This window comes from Aspergillus brasiliensis (assembly GCF_001889945.1).
Source record: "Aspergillus brasiliensis CBS 101740 unplaced genomic scaffold ASPBRscaffold_1, whole genome shotgun sequence".
NCBI classification, from domain to species: domain Eukaryota; kingdom Fungi; phylum Ascomycota; class Eurotiomycetes; order Eurotiales; family Aspergillaceae; genus Aspergillus; species Aspergillus brasiliensis.
The window spans coordinates 2,582,424-2,595,094 of NW_027137442.1; the positions used below are offsets into that span (position 1 = coordinate 2,582,424).

Below are 12,671 nucleotides of genomic sequence, written 5' to 3' on the forward strand. Positions count from 1 at the left end.
ACCCCTCCAACCCCATCACACCAACAAATCATCAAACCAAGCATGTCTCAACGCCTGCGCAGCACTAATCCTCCTCTCAGGCTGTAACCTCAACATCTCCCTCACAAGATCCAGCCCCACTGCATCAATCCTAGGCACCAATGTCCTCAGATCCTGCGCCACATACAGTGGGAAATCTGCCCGATACTCGGGCAACCGCGACACCCCGGGCCACGACCCCTCACAGGGGGTTCCCATGACCTTGAAAATCTTCTGCAATTGATCCTCGTTATTTGATCCGGGGAATAAGGATCGGCCCATATACATCTCTGCTATGATGCATCCAATCGACCATATGTCGATGCTTGTGCTGTAGCTTCGACTCCCCAGTAATACGTCTGGCGCGCGATACCAGAGCGTGACGACTTCATTGGAGAAGGTGTTCACGGGGATGCCAAATGCGCGGGCGAGACCGAAGTCCGCGAGTTTGAGCTGTCCCTTGTTGTTGACGAGCAGGTTCTGGGGCTTGAGATCGCGATGGAGGATGTGATTGTCGTGGCAGTAAGCGACGCCGCGGAGGAGTTGGTATACGAAGGATTTGATGACGGGAGGTTCGAGCTGGCCGCCGTTGGTGTCCATGTAGCGTTTGAGATCTTTGTCCATGTATTCGAAGACGAGCATGAGCTTGTTCTCGGCGTGAATGACATCGTGTAGGCTGAGGATGTTCTCGTGGTGGAGTTCTTTCATGAGAGAGATCTCGCGGATCGCGGTCGAGGGTGTGCCTTCTTCTGTGTCGAGGGCGATTTCTTTGAGTGCGACGAGCTCGCCAGTTTGGCTGTTGCGGCCTTTGAAGACCTAGTTCAGTGCTGTTAGGTGGGGAGTGGGGATCAATGGTGTGTGTGTATGTGGGTGGGCTGGGGTACCGTGGCGTAGGTGCCTTCGCCGAGCTGGGGTGGTTAGCGGTTGTTCTGTATGGGATGTCACTGGGAGTGGTGTGGCGCTTACCTTTTCCAGCTGCTGAAAGGAGTTTTGAGGCGATCGTGTCATGATGGTGGTGGTGATGGTGTAGCCTCTGCAGAGTGATGGGTGATGATGGTGGTGGATAGGATGGGAAGTCAATCGGGAGTGTTGCAGTAGTTGAAGGATCGACTGCAGAGACCTGACTGTCAGGCACAAACCCCGCCAAATTTCCCTGATGATGACATTGCCTGTGCACCAAATGTCCTCCAGGTTGATAAGGTAACTATTGCTAATCCATTGCTAGGGCCGCGGGTGCGGAAGAGGATGGCTGCGGAATGACATTCATTGGTGGATTGGGACTGGTCGGAGGCCTTAGCTCAGACTGGGGGGTGGAGGGGAGTGCGTATGTCGTCTGACAGGTGGGTAGAAGGTCAGAGTGCTGAAGCTACCCTGTGTATCCAGAGGTATTCAAAGCACGAAAAAGTAGGATGTTTGGTGATATGATAGCAGTATACTTGCTAGAGAATCCCCGAGATGTCAATCGCCGAATGAAGGTGGACCTCGGTACTTCCATTTCGGGTATCGCCATGCCCGATCCAAGGGACAGCTTCAAGGGCCATTCCACGCTTTTGTTCTTAATTTTGGGCGATGGCGAGCCAGTTGCATCATTCGGTTCCAACAGCGAATGAAGATAGTCATCCCCATGCGATCGTCCGCATTATCGGCGGAGAGTGACGGTTGAAGGAGCGTGAAGATCTGGAGGCTGAGACGGAGTTGGAGTCGGTCTTCTGGCCGAACGAGATCCCCGCATTTGTTCTCCATCTTTAGCTTCGCTCCTCGGCTGCTTCTTTCTCTCCTGTCCTCTCCCTGAGACTTACTCTTCCTTTTCTTCCCTCTTCATCTTCTCCTCAATCTACTGGTAGTTACTTTGACTTCAATCGCTGCTCTTCTGCCTCTAACACTTCCACTCAGCTCTTGCCTGTCTACAACCCCGCATTATGGTCAGCGCTGTTCGCGTCGCCCCTTCGGCCGCCAGCAGAGCCCGCAATCTGCTGCGTACCGTTCAATACACTCATCCTCCATCATGTCCTTGCCATTCCAATCCCAATCATCACCATCACCATCGCTCTCCCACGCTAGCCGACCATGTGCGTCGTCATATGGCCACCCCAACCGACCCTTCTCGTCAAAAGGAATATGCCTTTGAAATGGCCGCCTCCAGCATCCGATTCGGCCCTGGAGCCACGAAAGAAGTTGGAATGGACTTTGCCAACATGAAGGCAAAGCGTGTGTGCATTGTGACAGATGAGAATGTTTCCAAGCTGGATGCTATGAAACAGGCGGTGGAAGGTCTATCGCGTGAGGGGATTGAGTTCACCGTCTTTGACAAGGTCCGGGTGGAACCCAAAGATAGCTCGTTCGTCACCTAGTCGCATCTTCTACTTCAATTGCTAATGACAGCAGTGTCAAGGAAGCAATCGCATTTGCCAAACCTTACAACCCCGACGCTTTCCTCGCCGTAGGTGAGTATCGTTCCCATGCTATCCCTTGATCCGGCTAACGGCGCAGGCGGTGGATCGGTCATTGACACCGCCAAATTGATGAATCTCTACACCGTCTTTCCTGATGCCGATTTCCTCGATTTCGTAAACGCGCCACTGGGCAAGGGGTTACCGGTTAACCGGCCGCTGAAGCCTTTGGTGGCTGTGCCGACCACCGCAGGTACTGGTTCGGAGACTACAGGCACTGCCATCTTTGATCTCGTGTCTAAGAAGGCCAAGACTGGCATCGCCCATCGCAACCTGAAGCCGACTCTGGGTATCTGTGACCCGATCAACACACGTACCATGCCATCGGCGGTCCATGCTTCCTCGGGTCTGGATGTGCTCTGTCACTCACTGGAGTCATGGACGGCGATCCCGTACAATGAACGGACACCTCGTCCGACCAATCCGATCAACCGCCCCGCGTACCAGGGCGCGAACCCCATCTCCGATATCTTTTCCCTGCAGGCGCTGAAGAGCACTGTCAAGTATCTTCCCCGGGCAGTTAGGGACCCCGATGACTTTGAGGCGCAGTCGCAGATGCTTCTAGCTGCCACGCTGGCCGGTGTTGGGTTCGGAAACGCAGGCGTTCATCTTTGCCACGGCATGAGCTACCCCATCTCCAGCCAGAATCCGGGGTATAAGCATGCAGGTTATGATGTGGATCATCCTATCATTCCACACGGTGTGTCGGTGGCAGTGACCGCGCCGGCTGTTTTCCGATTCACAGCTGCCTCCAACCCAGACCGGCATCTGGCGGCCGCGGAGGCGTTTGGAGTGGATATCTCGAATGTCAAGCGGGAAAGTGCTGGTGAAGTCTTGGGTGAGGCGCTCGCCAACTTCCTGGTCCAGCTAGGCGACCAGCCCCGGGGCTTGAAGGATCTGGGCTTCAAATCAAGCGACATTGACTCCCTGGTGGAGGGCACCATCCCACAGCAGCGAGTGCTGGCACTTGCGCCGACGCTGAGCGGGGAGTTGGAGGCAGAGAAGGCCGAGCTGCGGGGATTGCTTGAAGAGTCGCTGGAATATTAGCTATAAGTGTGTATATAGTCAACTAGTTTGAAATTGCATGATCATCCGAATGACAGTGAACAGATGCCAAGTGCACTAACCCTGCAACTTCCCTGCCAGCATCCCTCGAGACTGTCAATATCCAACTGAACCAAGCCACTAGTCCAATCAGCCGACCTTGTCATGAAGCGTATCGCATCCCCGCATTCTCACCCGCATTCCTGCAGCGATCTTCACTCCTTCTTGCTTATATCCCCGACCTCCCGTTTCCTTCATTGCCGTCTGTCTCTTCGGCGCCCTCTTCCCCCTCATCACAACCACTCACCCTCATCATGAAACATCACTACAACCCATCTACCTATCTTTCTATCCTTCCCTTCCTGCTCCCACTCGCCATGTCAAACCCCCAACAGCCCCTGCCACAGAATCCCCTGGCCACCGCATCTTCTGCTGATGCCAAAGCCGGCAACCCCGTCTTTCCCGGGTGGTACGCTGACCCAGAAGCACGCCTGTTCAACGCCCAGTACTGGATCTACCCAACCTACTCAGCCGACTACAGCGAACAAACCTTCTTCGACGCCTTCAGCTCCCCGGATCTACTCACTTGGACCAAGCACCCCACCATCCTAAACATCACTGAGATCCCTTGGTCGACGAACCGTGCCGCTTGGGCCCCGTCCGTGGGCCGCAAGCTCCGCTCTTCCGCCAACGAAGAAGAATATGATTATTTCATGTATTTTTCCGTTGGTGACGGAACCGGTATTGGTGTTGCGAAATCGACCACGGGGAAGCCTGAGGGTCCCTATGAAGATGTCCTCGGCGAACCGCTAGTCAATGGCACGGTGAATGGAGCGGAGGCAATCGATGCGCAGATCTTCCAGGATGATGATGGCCGGAACTGGTTGTATTTTGGGGGGTGGAGTCATGCGGTTGTGGTGGAACTGGGTGAGGATATGATCAGCTTGAAGGGGGATTATTTGGAGATCACCCCAGAGGGGTATGTCGAAGGGCCGTGGATGTTGAAGAGGAATGGAATATACTACTGTATGTTTTCGGTTGGAGGGTAAGTCAATATGACACCGCTTTCTGGGTACCCTTAAATGGTCAAGGGTTGTTGGAGATGCTAACGCAGTGTGTGTGGATAGATGGGGCGATAATTCATACGGAGTCAGTTATGTCACGGCCGATTCTCCGACGGGACCCTTCTCAAGTACGCCAAAGAAGATTCTACAAGGAAATGATGCGGTTGGCACGAGTACGGGGCACAATAGTGTGTTTACGCCCGATGGACAAGACTACTACATTGTATATCATCGTCGATATGTCAACGATACAGCCCGGGACCATCGGGTGGTTTGTATAGATCGCATGTACTTCGACGAAGCCGGGGAAATCCTACCAGTGAATATCACCGTGGATGGTGTTGAAGGGAGGACATTATCTTAGGAATAATCGCTATTGCGAGGAGTACATATCAATATCAACAGATGGGGTTATTGTCCATACAATAGAAAGATACCTTATGGCCAGAGAATATACTGAGTTGCAGATGAAGATTCAAAACTCACTTGAAGCAGACAAACATCGACCGATAACCTGATTGATATGAGCCCCTCGAACAGGTCTCCAGCAGAGAAAGAAGGAAAGCCACATACCAGCCCACTAAGCAGCAGAGGATTCGATGAATTCTCTGACTACGGTGAATGCCTCAACATGAAACAAGGTACTCTCCACGCTCTTCTCACCTGCTCCTTGCTAAAATGGTGTGGACGGGCAATCTCCGCCCATGTACTCGTGCAACACAATCCAATAGCTGTGTGAGTCTACTCAAGCAAATCAAGTAGTAATCACTAGATTTGAAGCTGAATAAAACCCAAGGAACCCTCCGAACCTAGCTGTACAAACTTAGCGGAAGATACATAAATCCATCAACCCGCGAACAACCAGTATATAAGGACCATGCACCCTACTCTGGGAATACTCTCTACCAAGAGCCATTCCTGAAACTTTCTCCTCAATCTATCTTCAACCTCCGTCAAAATGTCCAGGCCCGGAACCAAATTCCCCCTCGAGGGAAACACCAGAATCGAAGGCGAGGTGAGCGAAGCGCTCGACAAAGCCTACATCCCCAACTTTATCTGGGGCCAAGGCGTCCACCTGATGATGGGCATCGAAGACAACTGGGATACACCCAGCTGGGTCGTCCCCGACCACCTCATCGACTACGCCGCTCGTGTCCTGAGTCATGTTTTCAAGCCTGGAACACCGTATTCTGAGCGCGAGCCATCGCAAAGAAAGACCCCCACACCCGGCGAATACTGCTTCGACTACGGTGTGTTCGGGGTGCAAGAGATCCACCTTCACAAGAAGAGTAGTCGATGCCCGAGTTTCCCGGACCCTCCTCTCGACATCCCCTGCAAGAACGATCAGTATTATATGCTGACCAAGGACAGACGCCTCCCGATGGAGCATGTTGGCAAGGTGCGCGATGTCCCGCCGGGATACAGCTACCCTGTGAAGATGCCGGTGCCAGCTAGATATGTGGAGTCTCTGGTGACGTTCTGCGCGTGGAATCTGTCCGTGGTTGATATCCCGGACCCTTGGTATGATACTCTGGTTTATCTGGCGAGGGGGATGTTCCTGGGTAGTACCAATTACTCGTACGTGGAGCCGAAGGAGCTGCAATATCCGTTTGATAAGTTTATGAGGATCCTCAGTTATGATGCTAGTAGATACGGCGAGGCTCTTACGAGTGATCTGTGTCACCGCAATTCTTATCGGTTTCTGTGTGAGATGCTCATGGTGTTGAGGGAGATGAGGCAGGTGCAGCGGAAAATGGATAAATCGCTACGCTATTGGCCCTCAATGGCGCAGGATTTGAAAGCTAAGTGTGAGGCGATTAAATTGGAGTACGAATGTCCGCAGGAACCGGACGCTGTGCCGATGGTTCACCATGAGCTGGTTGCGGCTTTGGCTAAGAAGAGTTGGTCTTATTCGACAGTCGAGTGTGCGAACACGTACTAGGTGAGCTTGCCATAGACTAGCTGTGAATAGTCTAGGTGGTTGATAACCAACGCCGTGGGCAAGCCGAACCGCAATACATAGTAAAGAGAATAGACAGGATTTTCCCACTGTGATATCCAGAAGTAAACACCTGTAGAGACTAGCTTCAAAAGTGAATACTACACTGTGTTCTAACCCAGTTGAACAACCTGCATCCAACCACAGCCATCAAGTAGTATCCCAATCAATGGAAGCTAAAGCAGTAAGTAATTATATAGCCACCTCCCTCCCCACCATCAAATCAAACGTCGCAACCCTACCACCCATATTATCAACCTCAACACCACCCTTCCCATCAAACCAATGCTGATCCTTCTTCTCCTGACAAAACCCCATCGCCTTATCCCTCACCCTCTCCCATTCCAACACACATCCACTTCCCAAGACCCCCTTATCAGCCATCTTAATCGCCTCCAACGCCTCCCTCACCCAAGAAACACAATTCCACCCTTCCTCCTCCCCTGGCACAGAAACACCACGCAAAATCCCAAGTAACCGCTCCCGATCCACCACCTTCCCAATAAGTATCCTTACCAGCACCATAGTATCAAGTGCAGAGCTGCGCTCTTCGAATGTCCATTTGAATTCGAACCCGGTTCCGTCTGCTGTGGGTGTGGGTATTTCTCGCGTGGTATGTTGTCCCTTGGTTTTTGTTTCTGTTTCTGGGTTTAGGAGGGTAGTTTTTGGGGAGGATGGTTAGGGACCAGTGGTATCTACCTCGTGAAACACTTAGTTTAGGACGATTTATTTCAGAGTGGTAGTGGTGGTGGTGGTGAATGTACTCACGTATCTTCCTTCCCTGGCATCTTGGGACGACTTCCGCCCCCGCGTGCGTGAAGAGCAATGTAGAGGCGGTCTTTGTTGGATGGCATAACTTCCCGGGGGTTGTGTTTGTATGATATTCTGCTAGTCGTGGGGGGATCTGGAATTGACAGGGTGTGTATTTCTGCCTTTAATTGCTTGAAAGCTGAGCAGGTGGTGCGAATTTACATCAAGGTTCAAGGTTCAAGGAAGGTTTGATATCACATGGACTTTTTTCCTTCCCCTTGCCATTGTCATTGTAAATCTGGGAACACGTTAGCCGCCAGCTTTGTTTCCGTTTATAGATTATGAGCCATGACATGCATCTGGTACGGCGTACTCCATGCTCATACTCCCTTGTGGTATCGGTTGATTAGGTCAGAATTTATTAACATCTTATTTTGTTGGACTTTCTACTAGTTCGTGTATTGTATCCTACCTGGACTGCAACCAAGTGAGGATCACCGTTTGGAAAGTATTCTTTATTTGAAACCGAATGTAATGCTATTGAATCCCGAACACCCCTTAACCAAAGAAGTCAAGGAAGGCGAAGCCCGAGCACCGAAAAAGAATCTGTAAAATATATCTATGTACAAGAATATAATGCAAGCGGGGTATCAAACATGTACAGGAACGAAATCATAAACTAAAACATCGAACTCCTTTTCTTGCTCAGTTTCGCCTCATCGGCGGATGAACGTCGTAATCGAAAGAAACTACTTTTCTTCGGCTGTAATGCTGGTGAAGATGCCGCCGGCCCCGGTGTCTCTGCTGGCAAGGCAAATCTCACCGCTGATTGGCGCCGCGGATCCAGGCCGGGGGCTGTCATATACGGGCCTGCCTGTGGCCGCTGACGGCCGTCTTGATAAGGATACGAGTAATGGGGCTGGTTGGCTGGTCGTAAGGGGAGAGTTTGTGTGGACTGCTGCGGACGAGGTGGTAGTGATGGTGTCTGTCTGTGTCGGCGTACTTGCTCTTCCTCTTGTCCGTAAAGCATTTGGAGACGGCGGGTTTCCCGATCGATTTCAGCTTGACGTTCGGCCTTGCGTCTGCGACGCGCCTTTTCCTCTTCTTCGAGGAGTTGCTGGGTGCGTCGTTCTTCTTCCCGTTGGCGGTCTGGTTTTGCAGGTGTGGTTGCGTTTTGCGGTTGCTGGGTTTGAGGTTCAGGTCTGGGTTGTACAGCGTTCAATGCCCCGGATGCCGCTGGGACGGAGGGAAGGGGCTTGGTATTTGGTGTCTTGGTGGGGGAAGGCGTACTCGACATGTGGGCGGGTTTGGTGACGTGGAATGCGTCTTTCATGGAGGCAAAGTATACGTCGCGGATGGTAATTGCGCCAAGGAGGAGAACGACTTCGAGACCTTTGAAGTCTTCCATTTCCACACGGTAGAGATTGGGTTCGTAGAGGGTCAGTTCGCGGAGCCCCTTGAAGATGGATACGGTAATATCAGGCTCTTTGCTTTTTGTCTTGGATTCCGGCAGAGTGGTCGTCTTTCCCGACAGCAAACAGGTCAGGTCTTTGGACAGTTTGCTGTCCTTGCGCCAGGTGAAGTGCAGTTTCGGGGTGGTATCAGCCGAGGCCGGGTCGGGGTGAGTGCGGTCGAGGGTAGATGCGGAGGGCTGTCGGAAGCTGTGTTGGGGCATCTCGAAGGTCCATGTCGCAGGGCTGTTCCAAGTTTTGGGCTTGAAGTGCACCGTCACTTGCTGGTCGGGGTTGTAGAGGTTGATGGTGAAGCGGGATGGGAGGATGGGTTCCGGAGGGGGCGGAACGCCGCCATTCTGGCGGATAGCATCCGCAGAGAGACTAGGTTGAGTCCATTCCGGGATGATCAGGACCTCGCCGAAGAGGATATCGGAGACGTAGGGATCGTAGAGGGCGGAGGCATAGCGGTTATGTGAGGAGGGGGAGGAAGGATCCGGGTAGCGGAGGGAGTAGACAGGTTCCGGGTCGTTTCCGTGCTGGCAGAGATAGATGCTCCAGAGCTTGGATTGCTTGTTGTGCTTGAGGTAGAAGGCTGCTTGGGTTAGCAAGCGACGTCAAAGTAGGGAGGGAGTGGAGTCAGAAGTGACGTTAAGAGAAAGGAGGAACATACTGGGAAGGTTCTCGTCTAGCATTTTCAAGATCTGGGCCGAGATGGATTAATTCAACGGGACTCTCTGCACGACCCGTGGTCCGAATGCCATTGAGTTCGTCTTATAAGTAGAACAGCGAGTGCGAGATGCACGAAAGAAAGGGCGCTTGAAAGAAGAAAGAAAGACGTCGAGGGACGAGGCCTGATGTTGCCTCAGGCAGGAGTACGGGGCACTGCCCCACCGCTATAAATAACACCTTCACCCAGGTACCGCCCGGTATTGCCATGTGCCTTGGCAGGCAATTTAGCTGGGGAGATCCATCGCGGTACGGAAAAGTACCTGCGATCTGCGTATCCATCAGTATCGCGTGTACTGTAGGCAGCCATCATCGGATGGTTTGCAGTTTCATATGGTATGTAGAACCCCTTCAAGGGTCCTAATCATGAGGGATCTCCGGTGATGACGAAGCTGTCGATCTCCGGGTTATCTCTCAGTCGGTCAAGTCGCACTGCCTCTTTCAATCGGCTCAAAGTAACCTTTATGTGGTGGGTCGCGTGGGCGAGATTATCATCGAACGATGCGATTCGAGCTTCTCTCGCAAAAGAAATGAGGAAGCCTTGCAGGCAGATGAGTTTTGTGCCTTGATAAGCAAGATATCTATCCAACTTCAATCACTGATATCCGAATCGATACATGGGGCCGGGAGCAAGCAAGGCACAGCAATCCACTTTAGACGACCACTCTCGACACTAAATGGGACTCGTCTTTGCTTCGCCTGTATAACACAGACTACTAGACCCCAGCACCGCGATGAGGTGCGAGTCCATGCTGGGGGGCCTAGAGCCTGTTAGCCAAGCGGATAACGCTGACGTACCTCTGTATGGTGACGCGTGGGCAGTCATCGACTGCTCTTGGCTATTAGTATGAATGCTTCGGAATCTGGAGGTTTGGATGCATATACCCATCGGTTTGTTATTAGGTCTCTGGTGTGACGTGGAGCCAGTATGGAAGGACACGCATGTTTTCGAACATGAGCTCGCTACACCGTTACTGTATGCAGAATTGTGGGAGACCTATCAGAAACAAAGTGCTGGTCAGTCGGTGATGCGCCTCGATGCTTCCTGGAGATAGATCAGTGATCACTGCTGTTGGTCCGTAAGATCAGAGGGAAGCTTATCAATCGTGGCCTGGCAGCCAGTCTGGTAAACAGGCCGATGGATGAGCATCGATGCTACAGGACTTGTACGCCTATGTAAAGTCAAGTCCTCTGGATATATTAGAATAATCAACTTGACTTTCGAAAGAGACTTCATCCATTCTCAATGGATTCTTGTGCAGTGGCCATTCTTATAGATCGATAGATCGACTGCAATACGATAGTCGACGATACATGCACTTCATTGTGCAGCTTCAGACAACGATCATTGTTCCATCGTGGTGGGCAAAACATAGAGCAAGACAAAGAGCAATGTGGTGTATTCATAATCCAATGCATCAGATCTTTGATCTAAACCTGTATACCGGTCTCTTCCACATCATGCTCTATACTCTACAAAGAAACTGACAACAAGGGAATCTATACTCGAACACCATCCACTTCTGTACCTTCCGGCACTTTAGCCGCCTCACGCTCGGCAATACTCAGCTGCAAGCCTTGGTCGTCCCATCCCTGCGTACCCTTCTCGTACAGCGTCTTCTGCTGTGCGCGGTCCGGCATGGGTCCAGACTTCCCGCGCCGCTCGCGCGACTCAACCGTCTCCATCAGAGATGCATTGTCTCCGTCCAGCTCATATCCCTCGAGGTCATCTGTGTGAACTTCCTTTGTGAATTCATACGTCCGGTACTCAGTGTTGACCCATCCGGTTCCTATTTCATCATCAGCCTTTGTCTGCACTTGACACACACAGTCACACCGAAGCACATACCCTGGTACTGGCTGCTATCCTCCCAATCCTCAGTGAAGTAATGCAGGAAACCTCCGTGAGTAACAATCACAATTTCCTTCTCCGGTCTCGCCTTCAGCCAGCGGCGAGCTGCCCGCGCCCGCTCTTTGATGGCCTTGTGAGTAGGTGCGTATTGGCCTTGCTATACGGTGATACCACGCCACTGGTCAGCTGAACCGAACCCGTCGCCACCTAGGGTAGGAAAACAACCCACCTTATTGTTCCACCCCTCATGCACCAATCCCAGGTCAACCGGGGCGTTCTTCTCCTCCATCTCCTTGCGTAGCGCCTCCGGGTCGCTTCCCGTGTCACAAGCCACATCACTCGTCTCCTGAGCATCAGGAAGAGCAATCAGCTTCATGTCGGGGTGTGCCTGGAACACGGGCTCGAAGCTCTGCAGGGCTGTGTAGATGGTGCGACGGAGTGGGGAGGCCGTGACGAGGTCGACCTGAGCGTGGCGAGGGAAACTATCGCGGAGTTTACGACATTGTTCGTTACCGAGATCGGTGAGAAGGGGGTCATGGATGACGTGGTTGGCGACGGAGAGGTTGTGCACGCCCTGAGAGAACCTGTTAGCGACCGCGTCAATCGGAGAGGGAAGCTGCGGATCGAAAAGCGTACCTGGGCGTGACGGACGCAGTGGATAATAGGAGGCATTGTGTTGGTTTGCGGCGACTGTTGATAGAGGGAGGCGAGTTAGCAGGAAGAGGAGCGAAAGGGGAGTCGAAGGAAGGGAAGGATGGAGCACAAACGTGGGGTAGCGGGGCTCGGTGATGGACAGGGTGCAAGCTGCACTCCTTTAGCGTACTATTAGAATGGGACTCCGTGCACGATAGTATCTAACTATCCTTTCTGGAAGGGAATCTGTTCGGAGTGTCGAGGAGAAAGCAGTTGGTTTATATGGGTCCCGAGAAGAGGTGCCGTCCCAAGACATCTGCCAATCCAAGCGGACCACTGCACACCGTGTCGCCCAACCGGTCAAATCCCTCCATCGCCATGACTCAAATGGGGGGCGAAGCCATCCGAAGCAGTAAATTCCTGATCAGATCCGAGATGTCCGGTCACCGGGCTGATCACATGGCGGGCAAAGATTTCAAAGAAAGAAACAAGAAAGAGATAACTTGATCTCCGATGGTACTTTTGAATTATACGGGGAGAGAAGAGCGAACGGGAGTCGAACTTGGCTGTGGCTCTTTTTCCCTCGATACGGGCTGTCCGGCAAAGTTGCCCGACCGACCACCAACATCAGGCAACTCGGCCGAACATTATCACCATCTACATGTTTACCATAAAGTGTTT

At 52.3% G+C, this 12,671-nt stretch overlaps 7 protein-coding genes across 7 annotated transcripts; 3 read left to right on the plus strand and 4 right to left on the minus strand.

The window, feature by feature from the left end:
• Positions 1–15: 15 nt before the first annotated feature.
• ASPBRDRAFT_190986 (uncharacterized protein) lies at positions 16–1,026 on the minus strand (the record flags this gene model as incomplete). Its single annotated transcript, XM_067620314.1, has 3 exons — positions 16–834; positions 903–926; positions 985–1,026. 3 exons carry the CDS (start codon positions 1,024–1,026, stop codon positions 16–18), a joined length of 885 nt encoding a protein of 294 aa, XP_067484950.1.
• A 782-nt stretch (positions 1,027–1,808) lies between these two features.
• Positions 1,809–3,651, plus strand: ASPBRDRAFT_36950 (hydroxyacid-oxoacid transhydrogenase). The gene is made up of 3 exons (XM_067623614.1): positions 1,809–2,356; positions 2,404–2,462; positions 2,509–3,651. Exons 1-3 carry the CDS (start codon positions 1,938–1,940, stop codon positions 3,513–3,515), a joined length of 1,485 nt encoding a protein of 494 aa, XP_067484951.1. The 5' UTR covers positions 1,809–1,937; the 3' UTR covers positions 3,516–3,651.
• A 238-nt stretch (positions 3,652–3,889) lies between these two features.
• ASPBRDRAFT_50551 (glycoside hydrolase family 43 protein) lies at positions 3,890–4,940 on the plus strand (the record flags this gene model as incomplete). Its single annotated transcript, XM_067626564.1, has 2 exons — positions 3,890–4,557; positions 4,640–4,940. The coding sequence occupies 2 exons, from the start codon at positions 3,890–3,892 to the stop codon at positions 4,938–4,940; spliced, it is 969 nt and encodes a 322-aa protein (XP_067484952.1).
• Positions 4,941–5,160: 220 nt separating this feature from the next.
• Positions 5,161–6,643, plus strand: ASPBRDRAFT_246910 (uncharacterized protein). Its single transcript, XM_067622073.1, has 3 exons — positions 5,161–5,217; positions 5,373–6,154; positions 6,224–6,643. Exons 2-3 carry the CDS (start codon positions 5,535–5,537, stop codon positions 6,516–6,518), a joined length of 915 nt encoding a protein of 304 aa, XP_067484953.1. The 5' UTR covers positions 5,161–5,217; positions 5,373–5,534; the 3' UTR covers positions 6,519–6,643.
• Positions 6,644–6,690: 47 nt separating this feature from the next.
• On the minus strand, positions 6,691–7,493 carry ASPBRDRAFT_36953 (uncharacterized protein). The gene is made up of 2 exons (XM_067623615.1): positions 7,344–7,493; positions 6,691–7,270 (listed from the first exon to the last, which is right to left on the minus strand). Exon 2 carries the CDS (start codon positions 7,098–7,100, stop codon positions 6,768–6,770), a length of 333 nt encoding a protein of 110 aa, XP_067484954.1. The 5' UTR covers positions 7,101–7,270; positions 7,344–7,493; the 3' UTR covers positions 6,691–6,767.
• A 447-nt stretch (positions 7,494–7,940) lies between these two features.
• On the minus strand, positions 7,941–9,748 carry ASPBRDRAFT_141710 (uncharacterized protein). The gene is made up of 2 exons (XM_067619184.1): positions 9,450–9,748; positions 7,941–9,371 (listed from the first exon to the last, which is right to left on the minus strand). The coding sequence occupies exons 1-2, from the start codon at positions 9,469–9,471 to the stop codon at positions 8,005–8,007; spliced, it is 1,389 nt and encodes a 462-aa protein (XP_067484955.1). The 5' UTR covers positions 9,472–9,748; the 3' UTR covers positions 7,941–8,004.
• Positions 9,749–11,005: 1,257 nt separating this feature from the next.
• On the minus strand, positions 11,006–12,029 carry ASPBRDRAFT_115300 (uncharacterized protein; the record flags this gene model as incomplete). The annotated part of the gene is made up of 4 exons (XM_067616886.1): positions 11,006–11,295; positions 11,355–11,514; positions 11,587–11,931; positions 11,994–12,029. 4 exons carry the CDS (start codon positions 12,027–12,029, stop codon positions 11,006–11,008), a joined length of 831 nt encoding a protein of 276 aa, XP_067484956.1.
• Positions 12,030–12,671: the final 642 nt, after the last annotated feature.